Raw genomic sequence first — 22,187 nt, 5'->3', positions numbered from 1 at the left:
ACCACAGCAACAGTAGAGAAAAAAACGCTGCACAGCAGCCGGAATTCATACATATGCTCAACAGGAACGATGTTGTATGTTAAAAAGCATTTTTTGTGGTGGACTCCAATTAGAGATTCCCAGCATACCGCACCATTCAATTTTGAATTACTAGAATCCCCTTCGTGAGAATTTTATCGCTATCGCACGAATAATGTTACAATCATTTAGTTGTCGCAAAAGAAAAGAGTAATGCACTTGAAGTTTAACGGTAATGGGAGTATGTAATGGCAAAGCGATCAGATAGCTGTAACTTCACATAGCTTTTTACAAAGGTATTATTCCACCTCAAAGTAAGAGAAAAGTACACCCCTAAAATCTTATGTTCCGGAACGAATTCTATTTGCTGATGTTCGAAATGTAAGGAGTGGTGACGAATTGCTTTTTTTTTAATTTCTGGCGCACGCACACAAAAAGTGATTGAGTGTTCTTTGGATTTACTTTATTACTTTTTAACTTTGACAGCTGTGACAGCCTAGCGAGTGCTACATTGGATCTTGCTATTAGCTCATCTGAATCAGTACCAGCTAAAAGCAGCGTGCTATCGTTAGCATATATTATCAATGTAGCAGAGGAGCCAATGCGTACAAGTTCGTTAAGGTATGTACTGAGAAATATAGGGCCTACTGCAGTACCTTGAGGTACGCCACACGTAAATGGAAGTCGGATGAAATCGTGGTTACCAATCAATACAGACTGCATGCTCTTGTAGCAGATCCGGTATCTAAATCTCACCTTCCTGCTCAACGAATAGGATAACTCCTCGTGGCTCGACGAGCATTTCGGCCCTCTCTGATTTGGTGGAGCCCTCCCATTCGAGACATATGACCACGAATATAGTCATGAGGTCGTTTGCTATTTTTGTGCAGAATAAGCAGTGGAAAAAGTTTTTATTTTTGTGCTCTTCTGCACAAAAATAAAAACGACCTTCGCCAACAGTGGAGTAGCAAATAACGACAAGCTAAAGCCTTTACAGCAAAAAAGTTTGCGTGGGGAATTGCACCCGTAAAACAATAACGCGTACAAAAAAGAATGTTGAATTGCACCTGAAGTCGTATCCCTCGTCTTTCCAGAGTTTGTCCATGATTCGGATCATCTGCAGCGTAAGCATGTCTTGCCGCAGGTCTGCAAAACACGAACAAAAATTAGTCATTGTCAGAAAAGCTGAATATCTCTTCTGAGTTCATGCAGCAACTTCAGCAGCAGCGGGCTTGGCTTACAAGGCTAGTCGTACCGTCTCCGTATTTGAAGATGATGGCGATGTCCTCCGAGACAAAGTCGCTGTTTTCGAAGACAAGCCACAGGGGCTTCATTTTGGAGTCCATGAAACGACATTTCTCAGGTCTGCAACGAAACACGTCACTTTTCAACTTTTCATTACAGCAGATTACAAAGTGGTAAAAAAAGGAGATAGGTGAGTATGTTTCAGCAACACGTTTATTTTATCCATCTAATCGAAACCAGAAGACGATATCACTACAATACAATATAATTTGATCCCATTCTGTTAATAACCAATATCCCGCCGCTACGAGTGGGACAGAACACCACTGCAATAAATTACGTTAATCGATACGATTACGCGACAAGGAAGCCAGTGCAACGCGCTGACGCAACGCCCGACTATCTGGAAAGTGATAGAGCATGAAAGATAATTTGCAATGGGATTTTACGCACCCAAGCTACACTTGCGCTGTTGGACACACCTTAGTTGAAGAGCGAGGAATAATTTATACCACCCGGGAATATTAACAGCGCGCCTAAATTCGACCAACGGGCGTTTTTTTTTTTTTGCTTTAGCCACTCAACCATCGCATTGGGTAATGCGCCAATTACAAACACAAATAAAATAAGGAGCGTTCAAAACAGAGGGATGAAGGCATGCCATGCTCATCTGCTGAACAGTTGCCAGCCAGTGTTGAGGAACAAGATGACGAGAAACCCCCTTCCGCAGTAACGGTGAGTGGCGGGAGAACCCCTTTATTGTGACGTAATAATGACATGACGTTAGAGGTTTATGATTGATGATTTGATTGTAGGGTTTAACGCGCCGACGCAACGCAGGCGAAGAGGCGCGTCATAGTGGTGCGCTCCGGATTAATTTTGACCACCTGGGGATATTTAACGTGCAACGAAATCTCACACACACGGGCCACTGAGCCACCGCGGCCGGTGTCAGAAGTTTATGACATCGACGGCTGCGATGTTTCTCGACGTACCTCTGCGTACGTGGGAAACGTTTTCGCTCGAAGTCAGGTGAAACTCACTTTCTATAATAACACGTCATGGCTTTCACGATGATGGCGATCAGCAGATGTTCAAAACAAGAACCGCTAAGCCATTTGTACAACTCCGCGTTCGTATTTACAGAGCTGTCCGTACGTGAGATATCGTAAGAGCTGTTAGTGATCAGACTGCACCTTGCCTGTAATTTTGCTTTTCGAGGAGAACAAACCGCGCACGAGCGTCAGCAATCACAAGCTTTTAAAGCAAAGCTTTACTACTTTCGCCCCGCGGTTTCGCGGCGGATGCGCAAATTAACCTTTTGACTGGAGACACACCCCCCGAAACACATTCCTCAAAGCACATCGCGTGATTCGCCGGGCCCGCTTTCGGCGCTGCGCACAAGGCCCCGTGTTTAGCCGTTCTGCTTAGCACGCCGACGGCCGCCGCCGCCGCTGCGGCTGAGTCAATCAGCTGAAAGTTGGCAGTTTTATATTGCTGTAATGCTATACTTCGCTGCCTTGCCGGGGTCCTTTATATCATGAAATGTGTGAGTTTTGGCCATCTTAGAAGGTCGAGCTTATTATAACAGGACATAACACAAGAGCAAACAAATAGGAACATTAAACAAGCGTCCCAAGGTCCTGGCGAACGGTGCTTCCGCCCTGCCTCCTTTAATGACCGCATCCTTTACCGCTTGTACTACAGGGATAACCACAGATCGTCTGAGAGGCTCCGTAGAAAGAATTTGATTGAAACCCTTCTAGAACTGAACGAGTGCCGACTCACTTCCATAAGTATACCTACGTGCCCAGTCTTTGTCGAAAATTCTTACACCACACCAAAGGTTTCCACGCGACGTTTCCCATATTTCGGTCGTTTTTTGAGCACCTTGTTTTAATATCTCTCGGCCCGAAAGCATTTAACGTGGCCTAGGGACTTTCGACAAAGGCTGTGCATGCAAGAGGCAAAAAATTGGAGCTATTGGCTATACAATGTCAGTAGTAAGCGAGGCTCACTTTATCTGTGTGAAGACATGGCAGGGGTCAAGGGGGCTGCAGAGGTTCCGGAAAGTCTCTCTGAATGTCTCCTTGGACATGCTTTCCCGCATCGAAGCCACCAGCTTGTCCCTGCTGTCCTGTCTTGACATGATTCATGCAAAGGGAAAATAAAAGCATGCGTCCCTTTTTACGCTCATTTTAACAAAGAGCATGCAACCTCGTACACTTTCACGCCGCAAAGAGCATTGTCACAAGGGAAACGTGGAAAGCTAAATTTTCTCGGTTTTCCCATCGCTCAACACTGAAGCATCATGAATGCTAACAAACGTGGTGTAACCCTCCCACCTGCATGGCAACATAGTTGACGTTTTATGTCGTGCAGTTATAAATGCGAAGAAATAAGCAAGTAACCTTGCTTGCGTGCGTGGGAAAAGAGAGCTTACAAGATGAGCACCACCAATGCCACAAATATTGACAAACATCGTGCACTAGATCTTTATTGTGGGGTTTAACACACCACGTCTACACTATGAGGCCCATCGTAATGGAGGGTTCCGGATGAGTTTTGATCACCTATGGATCCTTAACGTGAGCCGAAACCTCGACAAACGGGCGTTTCCTTTTTCGCCTTTTTTTGTCAGAAAAGCAGCCGCCGCTGCCACGATCGAACCCGCGTCCGCGGGCTCAGCCGCACAACGCGTTAGCCCCTCAGCCAGCGCAGCGGGTGGGCTGTATGTATTACGATAGACTATCAAGAGAATTGCCAAGTATATTCAAACCCTCAAAATCACGTGGTTCAAGCTGGGGCAAAATGTCCCATGATACTAGGGCAAACGGCATACCGCGAAAACATCACAAAACATACTATTGAAGCTGAAACCCTCTTCATCATTGTGTTTTTTTTTTTCAGCTAAGACATCAGCCCACTAATGGTGCTTCTGCTGAGACTAAGGATACTTGCTACTCAGTTGCACAGCATGCTGTGCATTCGACAAAAACGCGCGGTTGGAGTCGCGTTTTTAAGAATATTTTCGCACGTAAAGACTAAAGACAAAAAATGCATTTTGTAAAGACTAAAAATGCAAAATATTCCCAACAGTGAGAGGTTTCGCCCGCACCAATTAGCTTGTGGTCAGGCTTCCTCGACACCCTATTGAAATGACCTCACGATGTCTATACGTAGTATCCCACGTTCTTACATTTGCGTAATTACATGCTCTACGGACGTGTACGCGTGACAAGGAAACCAACACGTGGAGTGCGCATAATCCTCCCGCGCACATCTAACAGCCTGTTGTTCCAGGAGCTGAGATCAGACATTCACATAAATGACGTCACTTCAACAGTAGTGTGTTTATCGAAATGTAACAGTCACCGCACGCGCGTCCACATCACAGCGCATGCTCAGTTTTGTCCGGTTCAGCACTGAGTGCATTCTTAAACACCTACGCAGCTGAAGTACGAATCTCTGAAACAGTTGAATGTTCCCTAGACACAAGGGTGACAGCGGGTGTGGGTGTTTTCACAAGGCAGCTCGTCACCCTGTAGATGCTTACAATTAGCCATCAGACTGTCGTTAAGAATCACTTCCGGTGACAAGCAGGACAACATTAAATAGGGAACCATAAATCATGTAGTTTCATATTAGGCACATAGCAGTTAAGTGTTCGTAGGCATCGATATTTTCCGTCGCGGGAGAACACGGAAACGCCTACGCAAAGGCTCAATGGCTGGGATTAGCAACAAGAACCAAAAAAATAAAAAAACAGCTGATGCCAGAATAGGACTCCACCGCAAAGTCCACGGAAAGCTCTTTGGATTTACCAATTCAGACAAGCACCCCAGATTCATTTAAGCGCAGGTGGTTAATATGGCTGGCCGGCTTTGGTGAAAAAAGTTCCTTGCAAAATTAGCAGTCGCTTAGCTCGGTTATGCCAGGATATACGTAGCGTGAGCTATGGTTCAGCTGGCTATTCTTAGGTTTCCTGGTTGTCTAGAATTAGCTGATTATCATGCTTACTGCTGCTAAAACGATTTCCAATCTAACTTAATTCAGTAACGACGGCGACGGCTCCGGCGTGCCAGCTGTGCGCCGTCAGACGTCACTGCTCCTCGCGCATGCACGGCACGGCTCTTCAGGAGCCACTTGAAATGGCTCATCATCATCATCATCATCATCATCATCATCATCATCATCATCATCATCATCAGCCTATCTACGCCCACTGCAGGGCAAAGGCCTCTCCCATTATTCTCCAATTACCTCGGTCCTGTGCCAACTGTGACCAATTTATCCCCGCAAACTTCTTGATCTCATCTGCCCATCTAACTTTCTGCCGCCCCCTGCAACGCTTGCCTTCTCTAGGGATCCACTCTGTTGCCCTTAATGACCAGCGGTTATCTTGTCTTCGCATTACATGCCCTGCCAACGTCCATTTCTTCTTCTTAATTTCTACTAATATGTCTTTAACACCAGTTTGCTCCCTGACCCACTCCGCTCTCTTCTTGTCCCTTAATGTTACACCTATCATTCTCCGCTCCATTGCCCGCTGAGTCGTTTTCAATTTAAGTTGAACCCTCTTAGTGAGCCTCCAAGTTTCTGCCCCGTAGGTGAGTACCGGTAAGATGCAGCTGTCATACACTTTCTTCTTAAGCGACAATGGTAGGGTGCTATTCATTATCTGAGAATGCCTGCCATATGCACCCCACCCCATTCTTATCCTTCTAATTATCTCTGCCTCATGGTTGGGATCTGGGGTCACAACTTGGCCTAAGTAGATATATTCGCTTACCACTTCCACTGCCTCGCCATCTATCTCAAACTGCTGTGCTGTCCCGAGGCTATTGATCATTACTTTGGTTTTCTGCATATTAATTTTCAGTCCCACGGTTCTACTCTGTTCGCCCAGAGCGGAAAGCATGCTTTGCAATTCGTCCCCCGAGTTACTTAACAAGGCAACGTCATCAGCAAATTGGAGGTTATTGAGGTATTCTCCATTAACCCTTACTCCCACCTGTTCCCAATCCAACGCTCTGAATACTTCTTGTAAGCATGCTGTGAATAACATTGGAGAGATTTGTCTCCTTGTCTGACACCCTTCCTTATAGGTATTTTACTGCTCTCCCTATGGAGTATGATGGTAGCTGTAGACCCATTATAGATATCTTCTAGTATTCTTACATAATGCTCATCTACCCCCTGGTTCCGTAATGCCTGAATGACTGCTAGGGTTTCGACCGAGTCAAATGCTTTCTCTGAGAAATGGCTCAAGAGTGGCCAATTTAGATCACGCTACAAGATTTGCCACGGTACGCACTCGTCGACGATGATACAAGCATACGAGACCACAAACAAAAAGGTTTGTTTTTCGGGCTGCTTGCATCGCGCCCCAAGCCAGGACACCAATTTTTTTTCGTGTTCTTATCTGCGCTCGCATTGATACATTGTTCACAATGGTTTCCTCGTTCACCTGATAACACCTTTTCATTTCAGATCAACCACATTCTTATCCGGGTTGTTGCGAGCATGCGCACCTATTTTTTCAACCCACTCTAGTCGTACTTTTTTCTTGGGACGCATGAAACAGTTTAAAATAGCAACATCATTGTGCTTGCATAGGTGTATAGATGACCTTTTTCACGGTGAACGTACAAAACTTCAGGTGTTAAAACGTAGGTTTGAAGCCATCCGTTTTCATTTATTTCGCAAGTAAGTTCCATGGAACAAAAAAGATGTTTCTGTCGAACACAAAGTAAGTGTTATTTCGGCATGCTCAATGACTCTATCTGCCACGGTGCCTTGCTGCGGTGCCTTGAAGCAGTCAGGAGGGATCCGGAGGAATCTGCTTCATTTCGTTATAAGAGCACCTTTGGACACATGTTTTGCTTCATTTTTCACCCACTACAAAGCGCATCACTAACGGTAGTGTCATCGCGACTACAAGCATTCGTATGCACAGACCCCCGAGTTCCTCGCAAACACATGAAGAGGAGATCGTGGGATTTCAAAGTTCCTGCTTCAGTCGAGACCTCGTAGACACCAAGGACGTACACAACAGAGCACACAAGGATGCACAGCAGCAAGGACATGTGGCTTTGTCCATGCTCCTGCACGGGTGGGACCCCTGCACGTCCAGGGCATTCATCTTTTGCAGGACGTTTCTGCCGTCTTGTAAATCTCCCCGCGTCATCTTATTCTCTGATCAAATTTTACAAGGTGAAAACCTGCCTTTCTTTTGCTGGACTCGTAGTGCACTTGTTCGCCGAGTACACGGAGTTTGAAGAGGGCCTCGGCTTGGCGCAGCAGGGCTTCGCGGTGCTCGGGCGCGCCGTGGCAGTAGGCCTCTAGCACCAGGCCGAACTTGACGCTCAGGGCAGCAACGTGCATCTCGCACCTGCACAAACGTCGCTCGACTGAAAGGCGTGCTCTCGCGCTCTTTCATGTGAAGGACACTTCATGTAAAAGAACCAGTTTGACGACTTCACGTAACGTCAGCAGCGAAATATTTGTCTTAAAGGGGCCGTGCAGACCCAACACAAGCTTGGTTTATTCGAAAGATTGCCTCGTTAGAATCATACTGGCACCACTACATAATTAGGAAAGACGGGAATGGCCATCCGACCCACTGGCTCATTTCCCGCAACGGAACCTATGATGTAATATGTCCAGCTGTGCGATTGGCTGAGGCCGGCAAAATCAAACGCAAATTAGGCAGGGCTTATAAGCTGTTTGCACTTAAATGTAATGTACATTCATTTTACAGCGGTAAGAGTGGTGGGGGAAACAATGAAAATTACGAAACCGCGCTATCGTTGAAGTCCCGATGCGCGCTGCTGTTGGTACTGGGCTCACTATTCTTGTTTAGCTGCACAGCAGTCCGCCGCTCCGGAGTTGTCTTAGACGACACAGGCAGATTGGAGTGAGCGACGTTGTCGTACGCGACCCTGTTTGTCGAGCACACCCCCTGTTTCACGAAACAATTACTTTCTACAGTAACAAAAACAAGCCACGTGCAAATATGGTCAAAAACAGCCTAATGACGCACTGGAAGTTTATTTAAATACCCGCTCTTGTGACTTCATGGCACACGTAACCAAAACACACGATTTGGCTGGAGAATCAAAATTTAGCCTAAAAAATTATATTCTCAGTGGATACGGCATCGTTTACAGCCGGACAAGCGCTGGGGATTCTATAAAAGGCGCAATTTTTAGAATAAAACAAACTTGTATTATGTCTAGTACTGACACGAAATTTTTGTGTTACGTTTTTTTCGTGGCTATAGTTGCCTACGAGCCCACTAATCATAGAATGACACATTAGATTGTCCAACGCAGCATAAATAGTTAGTTACAGCTCCGTTTATTCGCGTCAGCCTCGGTTTCCTTAAAGAGAACACCGAGGCAGCCGCCATGACGGAACGGCGCATTTGACGTCACTGTTCTCGTCGCACCCTAGCCGATTCCGGCCTTGGAGCGCGGGCGCGCGCCAGAGCAGACCCACAAGCCGGAGTCGCACGTGACTTCAGTGCCAAAAACGCTGACTGGATGCACAAGGCTGAAAAGCGCGCGCCAACAGCTCCGCGGCCGCCTGGATACGTCACAGGAGCCCAGACGTCGGTCGTTTGGGTCGAAGCGCAAATGACTTCGTGAGCTTGCTCGATGGCGTGGATGGGCTTTCTCGTGCGCGCAAGGATTGAAATGGATTTAAAATATGTTCTACTGAAAGGTTACAGTTTAAACGTCCGAGGGGGTATCTCTATATACAAGGAAGCTTTTCACATAGTTTTCTGAGCTTTGAAATTTTGTGTCGCTATGCGACGAAAAGTCGGTGAACAATGCCCGGCGGCGCCCAGCCGATCCGCGGAGGCGTAAAAAACGTCGTCCGCCGCCGATCGAGCTCGGCCAGAAAAGTTCGTCGGCGGTGAAGCAACACCGAGCAACCAATCAGGTCTTCGGATTTTCCCTCCATGGCGTGTACAAACCGCTGCGGACGGCAACTTGAGTAAGGTGGCTAGAATGGCATTCTAGACACCTTAACTTGGGATGCCGTTGCAAGCAAAAGAGTTTGATAGACGTAGGCTTGGCTTGCGCCTACCCGAACTCAAAGGTCGTTTCAGGAAAATGAGGTTGCAAAGACTGGATTCCGCGCGATTCTGCTAGCTCAAGCCGCAAGTGAAACGCAGTCCTGACTCAACTGTCGTGGCCTGTTTCGTCGAGATACGCATGTACGATAGCTTTTATAAGGTTAAACAAAGGCTATCCGGCTACATTACTTGCAACAACCGCAATGGGGGCTTGTCTGCAAGATCGTGGCGTGAGGATCGTAGCGCACGCAGCGGTATCACTGCGAGAGCCTCTCAAATAACGCTCAAATGCGACGAAAACTAGATGCAGCAAGCCGCAAGCATTCATCGCCTAAGTTCGCATGCTGCATTTTGCACGAGAACCCCATAAGTTGTCGTGGACGAAGGGCAAAATGCCGGGTTTATGTTTTGGGGTTCTCTAGTTCGCATTTCCCTTAGGGCGTTTTTCTTGTGTGTGTATGTGTTTGTTGAACTTTGATCAATACTCTTTTTTATGTATAATTTCCGCTGGTGCGTTTGAAAACTGGAAACGAATATTTTAGCAGAACGAGCTCCCCTGAATCACGCCGCCGTTGACTCTGGGCATGGAGGTTCAGTTAGCCCCACTGAGAGCAACCAAACGGCGACTCGGCGGCGGGCGCCATGTCTCTCCTCCGTGTAACTCACGGTGACGAACATACGGCGTCCTGCCGCGGAAGATTTTCCGCTGCGCGAACTTCGTCGTGAAAGGTCGCTCTATGCGTTCTAACTATAACTCGCGCAGATTCGTACTGCGCTAATTTATTGCAATTTTTATGAGCTCACCATGTTTCAGGCAGAGATCGTCACCGAAAGGCCGCGAAAGGGGTACTGTCTGCTTTGAGTAAAGAGGGGGTGGTTTCTTCAAGTGAAATTTACGAATAGCGTCACATGAAGGCGGGGGAGAGAGTAATCTGAATGTTGGAGCGAGAACTCTATTACTTTGGGTTAAAACCCGGAAAACGGCGCGTAGCGTCAATCTGGCCTCCACGCTCCACCGAGATTCAAGCCAGCGTGCAGTGAAAGCGTTTAATCACTCCTTCGTTGAAAAGGGAAAGGTGTGGAGAGGGAGAAAGAGTGAGCGAGCGTGCTATCAGAGAAATTTACACAAGGAGGCGCTGGCTGCATCCGAATGCACTACGCGTTCGCTCTTCTAGCACCAATTGTGTCAAGCAGCGTCTGTTTTATCTTACCGTGCAAATGTGTGCACCTTTTCCGAGTGCTGTCGATGCAAGCACCAAGCTATCGCTTGACAAACTTGGTTTAACCCCGTTGAACCACTGCAAAAGGTCTTGCACAGCCTTTTCTTCGTGTTTCCCTTTCATTTATTGATGTCCATGATGCGCCAACGACGATTTTACAGATGACATACATCCCGCGGCCGGGAACAAGTGGCCCTATACGAATAATGCTCACCTGAGCAGCCAGAACATCTGATGTCCGATGTGCCTGTTCTTTAGGGCCCTCTCCAGGAGAAACTTGACCAGGTCGCACTCCAGGTACGACTCGTGCTTGAGCGCTTGTACAAGTTGCAGCAAGTAGAGGGACAGCTCTTCGTCGCTGTTGCAGGAAGGGAGGAAAAGACAAAAGAGAAGCTCATGTTTGCTTCTGCTGCACTTATTCTAGCGACTTCATCATCATCATCACGATCATCATCAGTCTATCTACGTCCACTGCAGGGCAAGGACCTCTCCCATAGATCTCCATTTATCCCGGTCCTGTGCTAACTGCGACCAATTTATCCCCACAAACGTCTTGATCTCATCTGCCCATCTAACCTTCTGCCATCCCCTGAATTGCAACGGTTATCTTCCCTTCGCATTACATGCCCCCCCGCCTACGTCCATTTCTTCTTCTCAATTTCTACTAATATGTCCTTAACACGCGTTTGTTCCCTGACCCACTCCGCTCTCTTCTTGTCTCCTAATGTTACAACTATCATCTTCCGCTCCATTGCCCGCTGAGTCGTTCTCAATTTAAGTTGAACCCTCTTAGTGAACCTCCAAGTTTCTGCCCCATAGGTGAATACCGGTAAGATGCAGCTGTCGTACACTTTCTTCCTTAAGCACAATGGTAGGCTGCCATTCATTATTTGGAAATGCCTGCCGAATGCGCTCCACCCCATTCTAGCGACTTATTAGTACATAAACAAGAGAATTTATAGAACATCTTCTATACATCGAAGTCGTGAGCCTATACAAATGCATAGAAAACAAAAGTGGGGTAGGCGAACTTATTGTTAAGCCCCCATGAGACAAGTTCAGGAACTTCTGTAGGCTGCCCTACCTCATTTTTGACTGAACATTTTGGATGGACTTAAAGGTTTTCGTTGTTAGAAGTTCTCGAAGTTCGCACGCAAGTTCAAAAAGAATGCCCAGTCACACGCTTGGTAAATGCAGGAAGCCTTGTTTTTCGCGACACGTTATTGTTCAAAGGTCTACCTGGTTGAAGGAATGAGGGGCGCTGTGGCCTCTATGTCACGTGCCGTGAGTCTAAACAAAGAGTTCAATCACTTCGCTTGTACGCAGCACAAAAATCGGTTGTACTTGGTGGTGCTACGACCTGTCCATGTCGCTATTCGTTGTGCATCGAGCAGCCGTGTTAGCTCACATTTTATCGCAAGGTTATTGGCCTCTTCCCTGCTTAAAAACAACGCCTCCCCGCTGACTTCCGGTGGTTTCGTGTTGCTTGAGTTTGCGTTCCAAAACAAGTAATTATGGCAGTCCCGTTCGCCGATAGGCTTATATGACTGATAAAAATTTAACGGTAAAGTTTCTGCGGCTGCCAAATTTGCAAACAAAAAGACACAATGTGCAGGTATATATAACGCTATTAGCCACAAAAAAGCCTTCTATTCACTTATGAGGTGAGCCTAACAGCAAACTTTACTTCCTCCCCCACGTAAGAGTACAATAACTGTGAAATGTGCACGTGTACAGGCACACACAAGTACCTAATGCGCGGAATACCAACAGAATATTGCGTGAATGCAGCACCAAAAAAGAACTCGGATTTGCGTCATCCGAAACCGCTCCAAAGCAGCCATTGAGATTTTACTCCATCAGTTTCTTAGAGGGATTATTGAGCAGCAATTAATCTTACGTATAGAAAGCACAAAAATCGTCGCTGTTTTCCGGTTTGCTCATGATGTGTGTTGAGGCCAGACTTTTAAGGCGGAACTTCCCCTTCCGTTACCGTCGTCGAAATAGACACAAAACAGATTCAGTGTTCACACACACTCTTGCCCGCACACGATATAGTCACTCTGCTCTTACTGTTGGTGAGGGAGAAGAACCGACGTTGGCCCTTTTGACAAGGCTTGTGATCCCAGTCCTCAAGAGAGTTGAGTGAGCTCAGAAATTCCCGGTTGCTCCCTACTGCGCATCGTGTTTATTAGATGCGGAGAATCTCATGCTCGGGGCTGTGTCCCTCCCTCCCTTGTTGTTGTCCGCCGTCCGCACTCTGCTGCGCATGCGCGTCTCTTCAGCCCCGTCAGCGTTTGGGCTCACATCAGCGCAGTCCACTATAAAAAGAAATAGTTACGCGGCGTCCGGTTTCGACCCCACGACTTTCTGGCCGCAACGGGAGGTACGTGGCGCTCTTCCCACTGCGCTACAAACCGAGACGGGAGCATGTGCTACGAACGCGCTTTATGACCTTCACTCATTCAAACTACGTCAAGAAGTTACTGATACAACCAGGGCACGGGAAGCTGAACGTCAACGGAACCTACGAACTGAAAACTTTAGAGGAGAATGTTGAATTTCCTGTGGGAAAGATGTGGCGGGAAGCTCCACGCGCCTTGCACCTCAACCAGAGAAGAGGACGAAGAGGGCGGGCAGCGGAGTAGGAGCGTGAGCACGCAATAAAGAAAGACTAGAACCAGGAGGTGTTCGATCAGGTAACGCGGGTGTCGGTCTCTTCGCTGTCTCTACATTTCTCTACATTTCTCTGTCTCTACATGAGGGTTCACACTACGTTCCCATCCGTGCTCCGATAAATGAAAACATCACGGCCACATAATGGAACCTATACGGAACCCTCATGATGCTTCGCATCCTCCTCAGGGTTCCCCACGAGAAGATGGTGTAATTTTTTCAACTTTATAGCACCTGGACGCGACCGGGCCTCAAGCAGGAAAGATGATGGCTGCAGCACGTCACTGGACGGCACAGCTGCAAACTCGATTACACGACCAAAATTCCCCCATTTGAAAGAGGCAGTCCTAGTTATCGCCTCCCCACTCCTGCAAATAATTTGCGCAGAATCTCAAGAGGCCCGCGGGAACTTTATTCACGGCTCCGCCAGCTACCCCACAGATCAAATACTTTTTAAACACCCACCGCAAAAGGTGGTTATCATCCTGACACCCGGACACACAGTGCGAATGGGGAACACGGTGGCAAGCGCCATAGCTCGGGGTGTTATCCCAGCCCCTTCAACTACACCAACCCCTGTCCGTGGACATGGCGACCATAACCTTAGACAGATATTTAGGCTTAATTGGACTCAGCATAACTGCATACCCACCTCTGGACCGCAGCCGACCGCGGCAGGAGAAGAAAACGCTCTTAGGAAACTACAGACATACGCGCTATACCACCCGATAGTTCAACTACTCTCATGGCAGCCCACGCAATATCCCCCCGCTTTTCCACACTACCGCGAGAAGGGGGACCCGTACCACTGAGCACGGGGATGGCAGTACATCAAACACGTCAAGGTAGCAGTGGGAGTCCACACTACGCACAGATGGCCATGCCTGCCAGACATCGCTGGTAGAGAGAGCCACAGCTGCGTTGGCTGCCAGTGGAATCCTGGTAACGGTATATCCACGTACTTCGCTCCTATAGTATTTTTAAGCGAATATATTTTAAATGAAACCAAGTCCACAAAATCAACGCCTAAACGTACATAAAATGGAAGCCGCCATCCCACTTCTTTCGCGAACAGCCCTAAGTGGTCTGTTTCATTCCATGTACGACGCAACCCCTTAATACTGCCACTAAGGTGCACAACGTAGCACGCAATAAAAGCTTGAGCGGATACGTTTTTCCCCTTCAGACCAAGTGAATTTGTGCACTCATTTGTGTACCCTGATGTTTCAGAAATTGCACTGCTGTCAAGCGAAGATACAGCACACCTTTTTCAAGAAGAACTCACCTCATTTGGTGTAGGCAGCGGACGGCGAAGCTCCGCACAAAGGTGTCGGGGTAACTGTAGTCCAGAAGCTCTAGCGCCTGCTCTGGCTTAAGGAGTTTCCAGATCTGCAGCAGTGCTTGCATCTACCATGGTCGGGAAACAAAAAAAAATGAAAGGACATTAACAACGATATATCTTTGTGAGCCGTCTGATCAACACGGTGTGCAGTTGGATATTACCTTTCAGGATTGCTATCTTCGGTAACCCCAGTTGCATTATAGACAACTTCGCAGGATTTTTATTCAAAAACATTACAAGCTACTGCAGTGCAGCTAGCACCAAGAGAGAAAAGAAGGAGGGGGGTGAAGAGGGAGCTCTACAAAAACCCCATTTATTGCAAAAGCAAGTGGCGCCGCCCCGTGGGAGGCGCCACTTGCTATTGCAATATTATTGTGGGCGTGGGAGGCGCCACTTGCTATTGCAACATTATTGTGGGCGGTGCCCCTTGCTATTTCACTTTATACACCCGACATGTCGTCGTAGCTCATCCGGTGTCACGGTATCTAGACACCGTAGTCATGCGTAACGCGTGACGTGGTGTCGCCCACCCAAACAGGGGTTTCGAAAAAGTCACCGCTCTCCCGGGTTGGGATCGAACGTGGGTCCCTCGCGTTACAAAGCCGATGTCAATACCATTGGGCCACATAGGCCCACGTTCCTCGTATGCAAAGTGTTGGGGGTGATTTTTGCCGTTGCTACGCTGCCAATAAGTACACAATAACATAAAATAGGGAAAGAAATCATGAATAAACGAATTAATTACCCGAGATTAATAAAAACTACATCTGGTGTCTTCTTATAGGCGTTTTCAGCGGCTGCGGTGCCCTCTCTTGACTACTTTCGGTATTAACGCCTGGCTGATACCGAAACTGGACAAGAGAAGGTGCCAAAGCCCCTTTGACAAGTCACTGCTCCCCACTTGACAGCTTTCGCGTAAAGTGGAGCCACTTTATTTTTTTCTGCATTTTCTTAAATGCGCTTTGGTGCAGTATCTCTTATTTCCCGCTAGCGTTTTCCTATCACGCTATTTTCAACCGCCATCTCAAGTAGCAAACCCAGCTTGGTACGGGAATTACCTCTTCAGTTCAAGTACGGAATCTTCCCATGGTCACAAATAAAAAAAATGAAAAGGCATGCGGATATGCGAGGAAGTGCCGGTTTAAAGAAACCCTCGCTTGGCGCCCTTTAAAACGTTGCGTGCTTGCTCAGAGAGCGTACGGGGGATTTGTCCAGCATATCTGCTCCACAAAGCGTTGTTTTACCGATACCACTTTGGTAGGCCCTTTGCGCCTACATTATTTCTGCTGTTTTTCTCGTCAAACAGAGATATCAATGATGATTGCCACAGTTGCATCTATCAGGTTAAGTAGCTGAAATGAAATGGGTGCAAACGGCGCGTAACATCGCGCAGGCCAAGCAGTTACCCACGCTTGGCCTGCTCGATATCACGTGACGTTTGCGGACACTTGCACCTTCTGTGTGCTTCCTGCGTCAGATGCTCTAGTTGAACATTTCCTGTGGACTTGCCCAGGCCTCAGAGACGCCCAAATGCAACACCTCCAAGGCACAGGGCTCCATTCTGGCAGAGCCCAGATCTCAAGCGCTGGATATGGGGGCTCCAGCACCGGTTTCTTAGATTTTCGCGTGTTACGGGTGCAGTGTAGTGCATATGAGAACTTTTTCTTGTGACGCAGGGCAATCTTTTGCAAAAAAAAAGTGGGCGCAGTTCAGGGCTGCGGTCTTACGAGGGCGACGTCTCGGTGCCGTCCCCAGTGCAGCGAGAGCAGCAGTTTGGGCAGCGAGTGCGGCAGCTCGAGGCAGTCGTAGCGCAGGAACCACATGAGCTGCTTGTCCTGCTCGTGCACCGGTGCCAGAGGGTCTTGCTCGGCAATCTGCCGAAGCTGCTCCCGGTGGCTCTTGCTCGCGTGGCCCTTCGGCAGACAGAAAATCACGCCGCAGTGCGACACTACCGTCCACTGTAGCGCGACTACCGCGCGACTAAAGTTATTCAGCGCATGTCGCTTCTTTCCTTAGTCTCTCCACCGTCAAGATTCATGGCCAGTCTTCAAAATTGCGCATACACAAAAAAATTTTAAAAAATTGGGTAGGCTTGATACTGACACGGACAGCATGAACAGCTTGATACTGGCAGCGGACAGCACGATTTCCAACGCGAATGTGGCCAGTAAACGACACATTGTTGCTGCGGTAGCAGTGTAAAAATGTTAGCGAAACATTTGCCGTGTTTCAGGGCGCTTTGCAAGGCATTTTACTACTTCAAAAGAAACGTCATGAAAATAGCTTAAGAAAGGTTGAACGTACAATTCCATGCAGCGACGCACTGTTCTCCTTGACGCAGGAGGCTGCGCACTCGAGTATCTGCAGGTAAACCAGCATCAAAAGAGTATTCGCTCAAATCAATCCAACTTCATAATTGCGAAAAATCTGGCTGACCGAAACATGATACAAACCTCACTACTCAACTATAAATGTACGCATGTTGCAACAGTGCGGTCCTGTGTCCCCTTACTTTTTCCCGCGTCGAGCTTACACGCAGATGAGCGGGTGGACAACAGGACACAACGAGAGTTAATCCATAAATGCGCTTTTAAAAATGCTGCCATATTCAGAGCACAATTGCGGCATGGCCGTCTGAAGGAAAAGCTCAAGTACATTAAATAACCTGAGAGTCTGTAACGAATTCAGGGCTCTTAGTACACCTCTCCCTCCTTTGATCTATTATCAAGAAAGCTATAAGTATTAAAAATACAACAGGAGGACATGTCTCTTATTAACAAATCCCTCACCAAGACCAAGGAGCACTGCTTCCGGCACGGCCAAACGAATAGCTCTCCTCGCCTAACCAAATTAAACTTGTTTTATCCTATCTAGCCGGCTTCCCGTTCTGTAAAATCTGCGATGCCCCGAGCCCCTGTCCCACGTCGTATTGGAGTGTTCGGAAATCCACATGACTGCTAGAAATCTGGCACCTTCCCGTGCGCTGCGGGAGGAGGAGCTGTCAAGCACAGGTCAAGACTCCCAGCGTCGGCTGGTAGAAGGGCAGGTGCACCGGAAGTCTGTGATGGTTTCTTGAAAGGGACCGCACCCCGCATTATGATGCTTCTAGTAAACTGCCCCTCTCCCTGCCTAAACGTGAATGCACAGCCAAGCTTGCCTCATCGAGCTTTGGAAAGCAGACGAGCCGGCTGGCGTCGTAATAATGGAAACCGAGCGTCAGTATGGTGGCCTGCTGGCAGTCGGGGTTGGCCACGGCGGTGCCCAGCGGATTCAGCATGACCTGCTCCTCCGCCTGCGGGTCCTCGGCGTATGCCCACAGACTGAGCTCCATATTTCCGGACCGGAGAGCTCCCCGGAAGTCGTATGCAGTCACGTTCACCCAGGCCAAGGGAGCGGCGTACAGGTCCTGCATCAACGTGCGCATACCGCTTGTGAAAACACCGCGATAATAAAATGAAGCGTCCACACAGATGGTATCACAATCATTGCTCAAGGGAAACAATCTGTGATAAGCGTGTTCGGTCAAAATGGTGTTAAGGTAATTGGCATAGCCAGGCTTACGTCTATTGTCTCCGCTCATGTTGTTCTACAGTGCTATTTAATTCGAGCATTTTTTCACGTCTATTCGGAGCTAGCTTGCAATTACAGTCTTCGAGGCTGGGCTACTAGCTATTCTCTCTCCTCTCAATAATACAGTTGCATTACGTTGAAGCGGAATGACGGGTGTATTTAATTAGCCATAAAGACAAAATACAAGTTTGTCCTGATAGCAGTCATACCTGTTTTACACCAAACTTCAAAGAAATAATGGATATAGTGGGGAAAGAAGATGCACCAGTGGCGACACTACAGCCACTTTCAGGCAATGTATTGATGACGCCACAGAATCTTGTTCGTGCGATGGGCTGCAGCCCAACTAAGCCACTACCAAAACATATGACTGAGCCATTGTAGTTTGGCCTCTAGTTTCGTTTGATCGTATTACTAGAATGCTAAAGTGCGATTAACACGCCGGCAACCATATTTTAGGGCTGGCTAATGTTACTTTACTCCTGCCCATAACACGTCACTGTAGCGCAAAAGTTGAACGCTTTTGAATATTTATCCCGTTTTCTAAGCTAAAAAAGGTCTTTCGTGGCTGGGATGAAGCTGAGTGAGTTTCGAAAGGCTAGTTAATATACGCACTCAGAGACGAGCAGGAGAACATTGCGCAAAGCAAGAACAAGCTAATAATACTACACCAGGCTTTACGCCAGCGACGTTCGATCAGGGGAAACTGCTGAGGGTACACGCTTAGCTTGCGGTGTCCCACTAGTAGCAAAAGACAAAGTAGAAAAAGCTCTCGAGTGCATGAAAAGAAGAAAATCTGCAGGTGACGACGGCATACCCGTACATCTTTTAAAGGGGGTAAGAGAGATGATACTGGAAAAGCTTGCTGCACAATTTTCAGAATGCTTAAGGACTCTAAAGGTGCCTATAGCCTGGAAAAACCCCAGCGTGATTCTAATTCACAAGAACGGAGGTAAAAAAGACCGTTAAAATCACAGACCCATCGTTAGTCTACTCTCAGTTGTGTACAAGCGGTTTACAAACGTAATAGTTATCCGCGTAAGTGACAGCCTAGACTCCCAACAACCCAGTGAAAAGGCGGGGTTTAGGAAAGGATACTATACAATGAATCGCATGCATGCTGTCAATCAAGTAATAGCAAAATCTTCATAGTACACTAAAGACCGTTACATGGTGTTCATAAATTATGAGAAAGCGTTTGACTCAGTACACACCACAGCAGTGCTGGAAGCATCAAAACACCAGGGAATAGAAGAGACCTACATAAGACTTATAGACGACATATATAAGGACTGAGTGGTTAAGATAATCCTGCATAAGGAAAGCGACAAATTTCCGATCGGAAAGGGCGAACGACAAGGAGATACCTTCTCACCAAAACTGTTCAAGCATGCCTGAGGGGTTATTAAGAAAGCTTGACTGGGAAAACAATGGTTTACGGATAAACGAAGGATACTTGAGCTATTTGAGTTTTGCAGACGAACTAGTCTTGCTAATTTAGTTAGCAGAACACGTGCAAAAAATGCTTGAGGAACTACAGTCAGAAAGCGTGGCCGTGTGGTTAAACATAAATATGAATAGATCTAAAGTAAGGATGAACAAACGTGCCGAAAGTGGCCTCTTCACTATATGTAACGAAACGGTAGATCAAGTAGAAGAATACCACTATCTCGCACAAGTTGTCAGTGCTGACCCAAAGCACGAGAAAAAAATCCGGTGCAGAATAGGGATAGGCTCGGGTGCACAGTGCAAACACTCCCAAATAATGAAACGTAATCTACCTCTATCCCTGCAAAGGAGAATAACCAACGCATCCTGTCGGTGATATGGAGCGCAAACTCGACGCGTTACTAATCAACTTGAAAGAAAAGTTAGGTTGGCCCAACGGGGAAAGGAACGAATAATGATAGCAGTAACACTTAGGGACACGAAACGATCTTCTGGGGTCAGGAAATAAACTCCAGTAGATGATATCATAGTTCAAGTAAATAAAAAGCAATGGACTTGCGCTGGCCATGTAGTGAGGCGAAACGACAACCGTTGCACCACCAGGGTATCAAAGTGGATACCGCGGTATGGGTCTCCAAGAAAGGAAAGACCAATACCTCGATGGCGGCACGAATTAAATAAGTTCGGAGGCAAAGGATGGGCTCGAGTACCGCAGAGCAGGAACGGTTGCAAGTCAATGGGAGCCTTCGTCCAGCGGGGACCTAATGGGGCTGATGATGATGATGATGATGATGATGGTGATGATGTGTTCTTTACAATAGAATTAAGTTGTATTTGTCTTTATGGCTCCTTTATCCGAGTTCCAACATACCGGGCCCAGGCGGCGACGCGTCCGCTGTCCCTTAGCGCCACGTGTGACTTCATACATGACGAGGCAGAGACGGGCCGCGTTGGGCACGTCTTGGACGGGAAGCGCGAACTGCAGTTGCCTGTTCCAGCTGCAGTTGCCTTCTTCGTTTGCAGTGCTCTCATCTGTGCGCTGTGCTTCGCATAGGAGCTCCGTACCATGGTACAGACCAGCCTCCACCGCCAGCTGTGAAGATAAGTAGAAGGAAGGGCAAGGAGAGTGGCTGTTAACAGTGGAAGTTCGTGAAGAGTACGAACACGCACTTCGATACGAAGATGTTCCTTCCCTATTCACGAGTTACATAAAAACTGTCACACATAGGCTCAGGAAGGTTGCGGGACGAGGTGGTGTGCGCTTGGTTTTCTCAGCTCCCAACACACTTAGCAGGATGAGTGCGCGTGTTAACAAAGGCGCCAGTTCCCATAGAGAATGTGGCAAAAACCATGTGCCACCCTTCACCAAGTGCAGGGCCGGCATGGTTAACTTGATTCCTTTGAATTGTGGCCGCCGGTATGTACGCCAAACTGGGCGGTGCCTGAACATTCGGCTTATATGGAGCACGCGTCCTTTGTCAGAGTCAAGTCCGGTGGCTGGCTCGCCTCCCGCATGTCGTCCTGCAAGTGCACCCTGGAATTTGAGCAGTGTCAAGTGATATAGCACTAGGGGAATCAGCGCACGCGTGAGCTGCTGGAAGCTTACACGATTTATAAGAGAAGCACTGACTGTGTAAGCAGCCCTTCTGTTGTCTTGTCTCCAAAGAAGATAGCGTTTATTGAAGACTAACCATTATCGCTTAGGAGCGAAACGGTTGAACTGGTATCAGGCTGAAGAAAAATAATTATACCTTTCATGTTTTCTTGAAATGTTTTCTGTATGTTTACTCTTTCCCCTTTATCTTTGTGTAACATTTTCCTTTATATTGCTGAGAGGCAAATAAACACTTGGTTGGTAGGCAGCGCTATGTGTGTGTTGCCTCTTATTTGTGTCCCGTCTTGACCGCTGTTCTTGTATGAGAAAATGACAAAAACTCCTACCACATAATGCGCATCTCTTATAGCGGAAGCTGTTAGCGGTACGTACGCCGGTACAAGCTTTGCGCGTCAATACTCTTTGAGGCAAAGCTAACTTTTTTGATAAAACTCTGTTGCTCCCAGTCTGCTGCACATATCATAGAAAAAACGAACTGCAATAAAACGTTAACATGGCCCTATGATTGTGCCGAGTTCCATTTGCTTGTTGCAAATAGTTCACAGTTGGAAAACATTTAAGTGATCCTGTCTGCTGTTAATAGACTGGTTTCTATTGAAGAAGCACAGCTACAGGGAACGGCTTTAACTCGCGTCTTACCACAACTATCCCGAAACAAAATGTAGGATGTTTGGCTGTTCGGACGACTATATAATCATATGGGGATGCCCGCACAAACCTTGGCGCCGGGCTCAACGTTGATTGCTGACGCTGATACAATCGTGACGCGAAAGTGCTCGGTGATGGTCCAAGCTGAAACACAAGGCTGTTGCTCGAGGGGCAGTCGGGAGTGGCCACTGTCTGGTGCTTTGTGGTCAATCTGGGCGTACACGATGTCATGGTCGGCTACGGGAAGAGGCAGGAGGCAGAGAAAAAGGGAGCGACAGAGACCACTCAGCATATTATAATTCATTAAAACGCACATTT

At 47.5% G+C, this 22,187-nt stretch overlaps 1 protein-coding gene across 2 annotated transcripts in view; it reads right to left on the bottom strand.

Moving 5' to 3' along the window:
* Pi3k92e (phosphatidylinositol 3-kinase 92E) overlaps positions 1-22,187 on the bottom strand; it is a 44,038-nt gene that overhangs the window by 7,009 nt on the left and 14,842 nt on the right. For both annotated transcript variants that reach the window (XM_077677994.1, XM_077677995.1), the window contains exons 7-17: positions 21,940-22,106; positions 20,478-20,699; positions 17,745-17,993; positions 16,892-16,948; positions 16,315-16,500; positions 14,531-14,652; positions 10,784-10,927; positions 7,492-7,657; positions 3,282-3,400; positions 1,274-1,383; positions 1,086-1,164 (exon numbers count right to left, since the gene is read on the bottom strand). In XM_077677994.1, the coding sequence (XP_077534120.1) occupies positions 1,086-1,164; positions 1,274-1,383; positions 3,282-3,400; positions 7,492-7,657; positions 10,784-10,927; positions 14,531-14,652; positions 16,315-16,500; positions 16,892-16,948; positions 17,745-17,993; positions 20,478-20,699; positions 21,940-22,106 (1,621 nt within the window). The remainder of the gene's footprint in view (positions 1-1,085; positions 1,165-1,273; positions 1,384-3,281; positions 3,401-7,491; positions 7,658-10,783; positions 10,928-14,530; positions 14,653-16,314; positions 16,501-16,891; positions 16,949-17,744; positions 17,994-20,477; positions 20,700-21,939; positions 22,107-22,187) is intronic.

This window comes from Haemaphysalis longicornis, unplaced genomic scaffold (genome assembly GCF_048455015.1).
Source record: "Haemaphysalis longicornis isolate Haplotype H1 unplaced genomic scaffold, Haemaphysalis longicornis Haplotype H1 scaffold_7, whole genome shotgun sequence".
In the NCBI taxonomy this organism is placed as follows: Eukaryota; Metazoa; Arthropoda; class Arachnida; order Ixodida; family Ixodidae; genus Haemaphysalis; species Haemaphysalis longicornis.
Note: the sequence above shows the minus strand (reverse complement) of the source record. Positions and strands in the feature narration are given on the sequence as shown.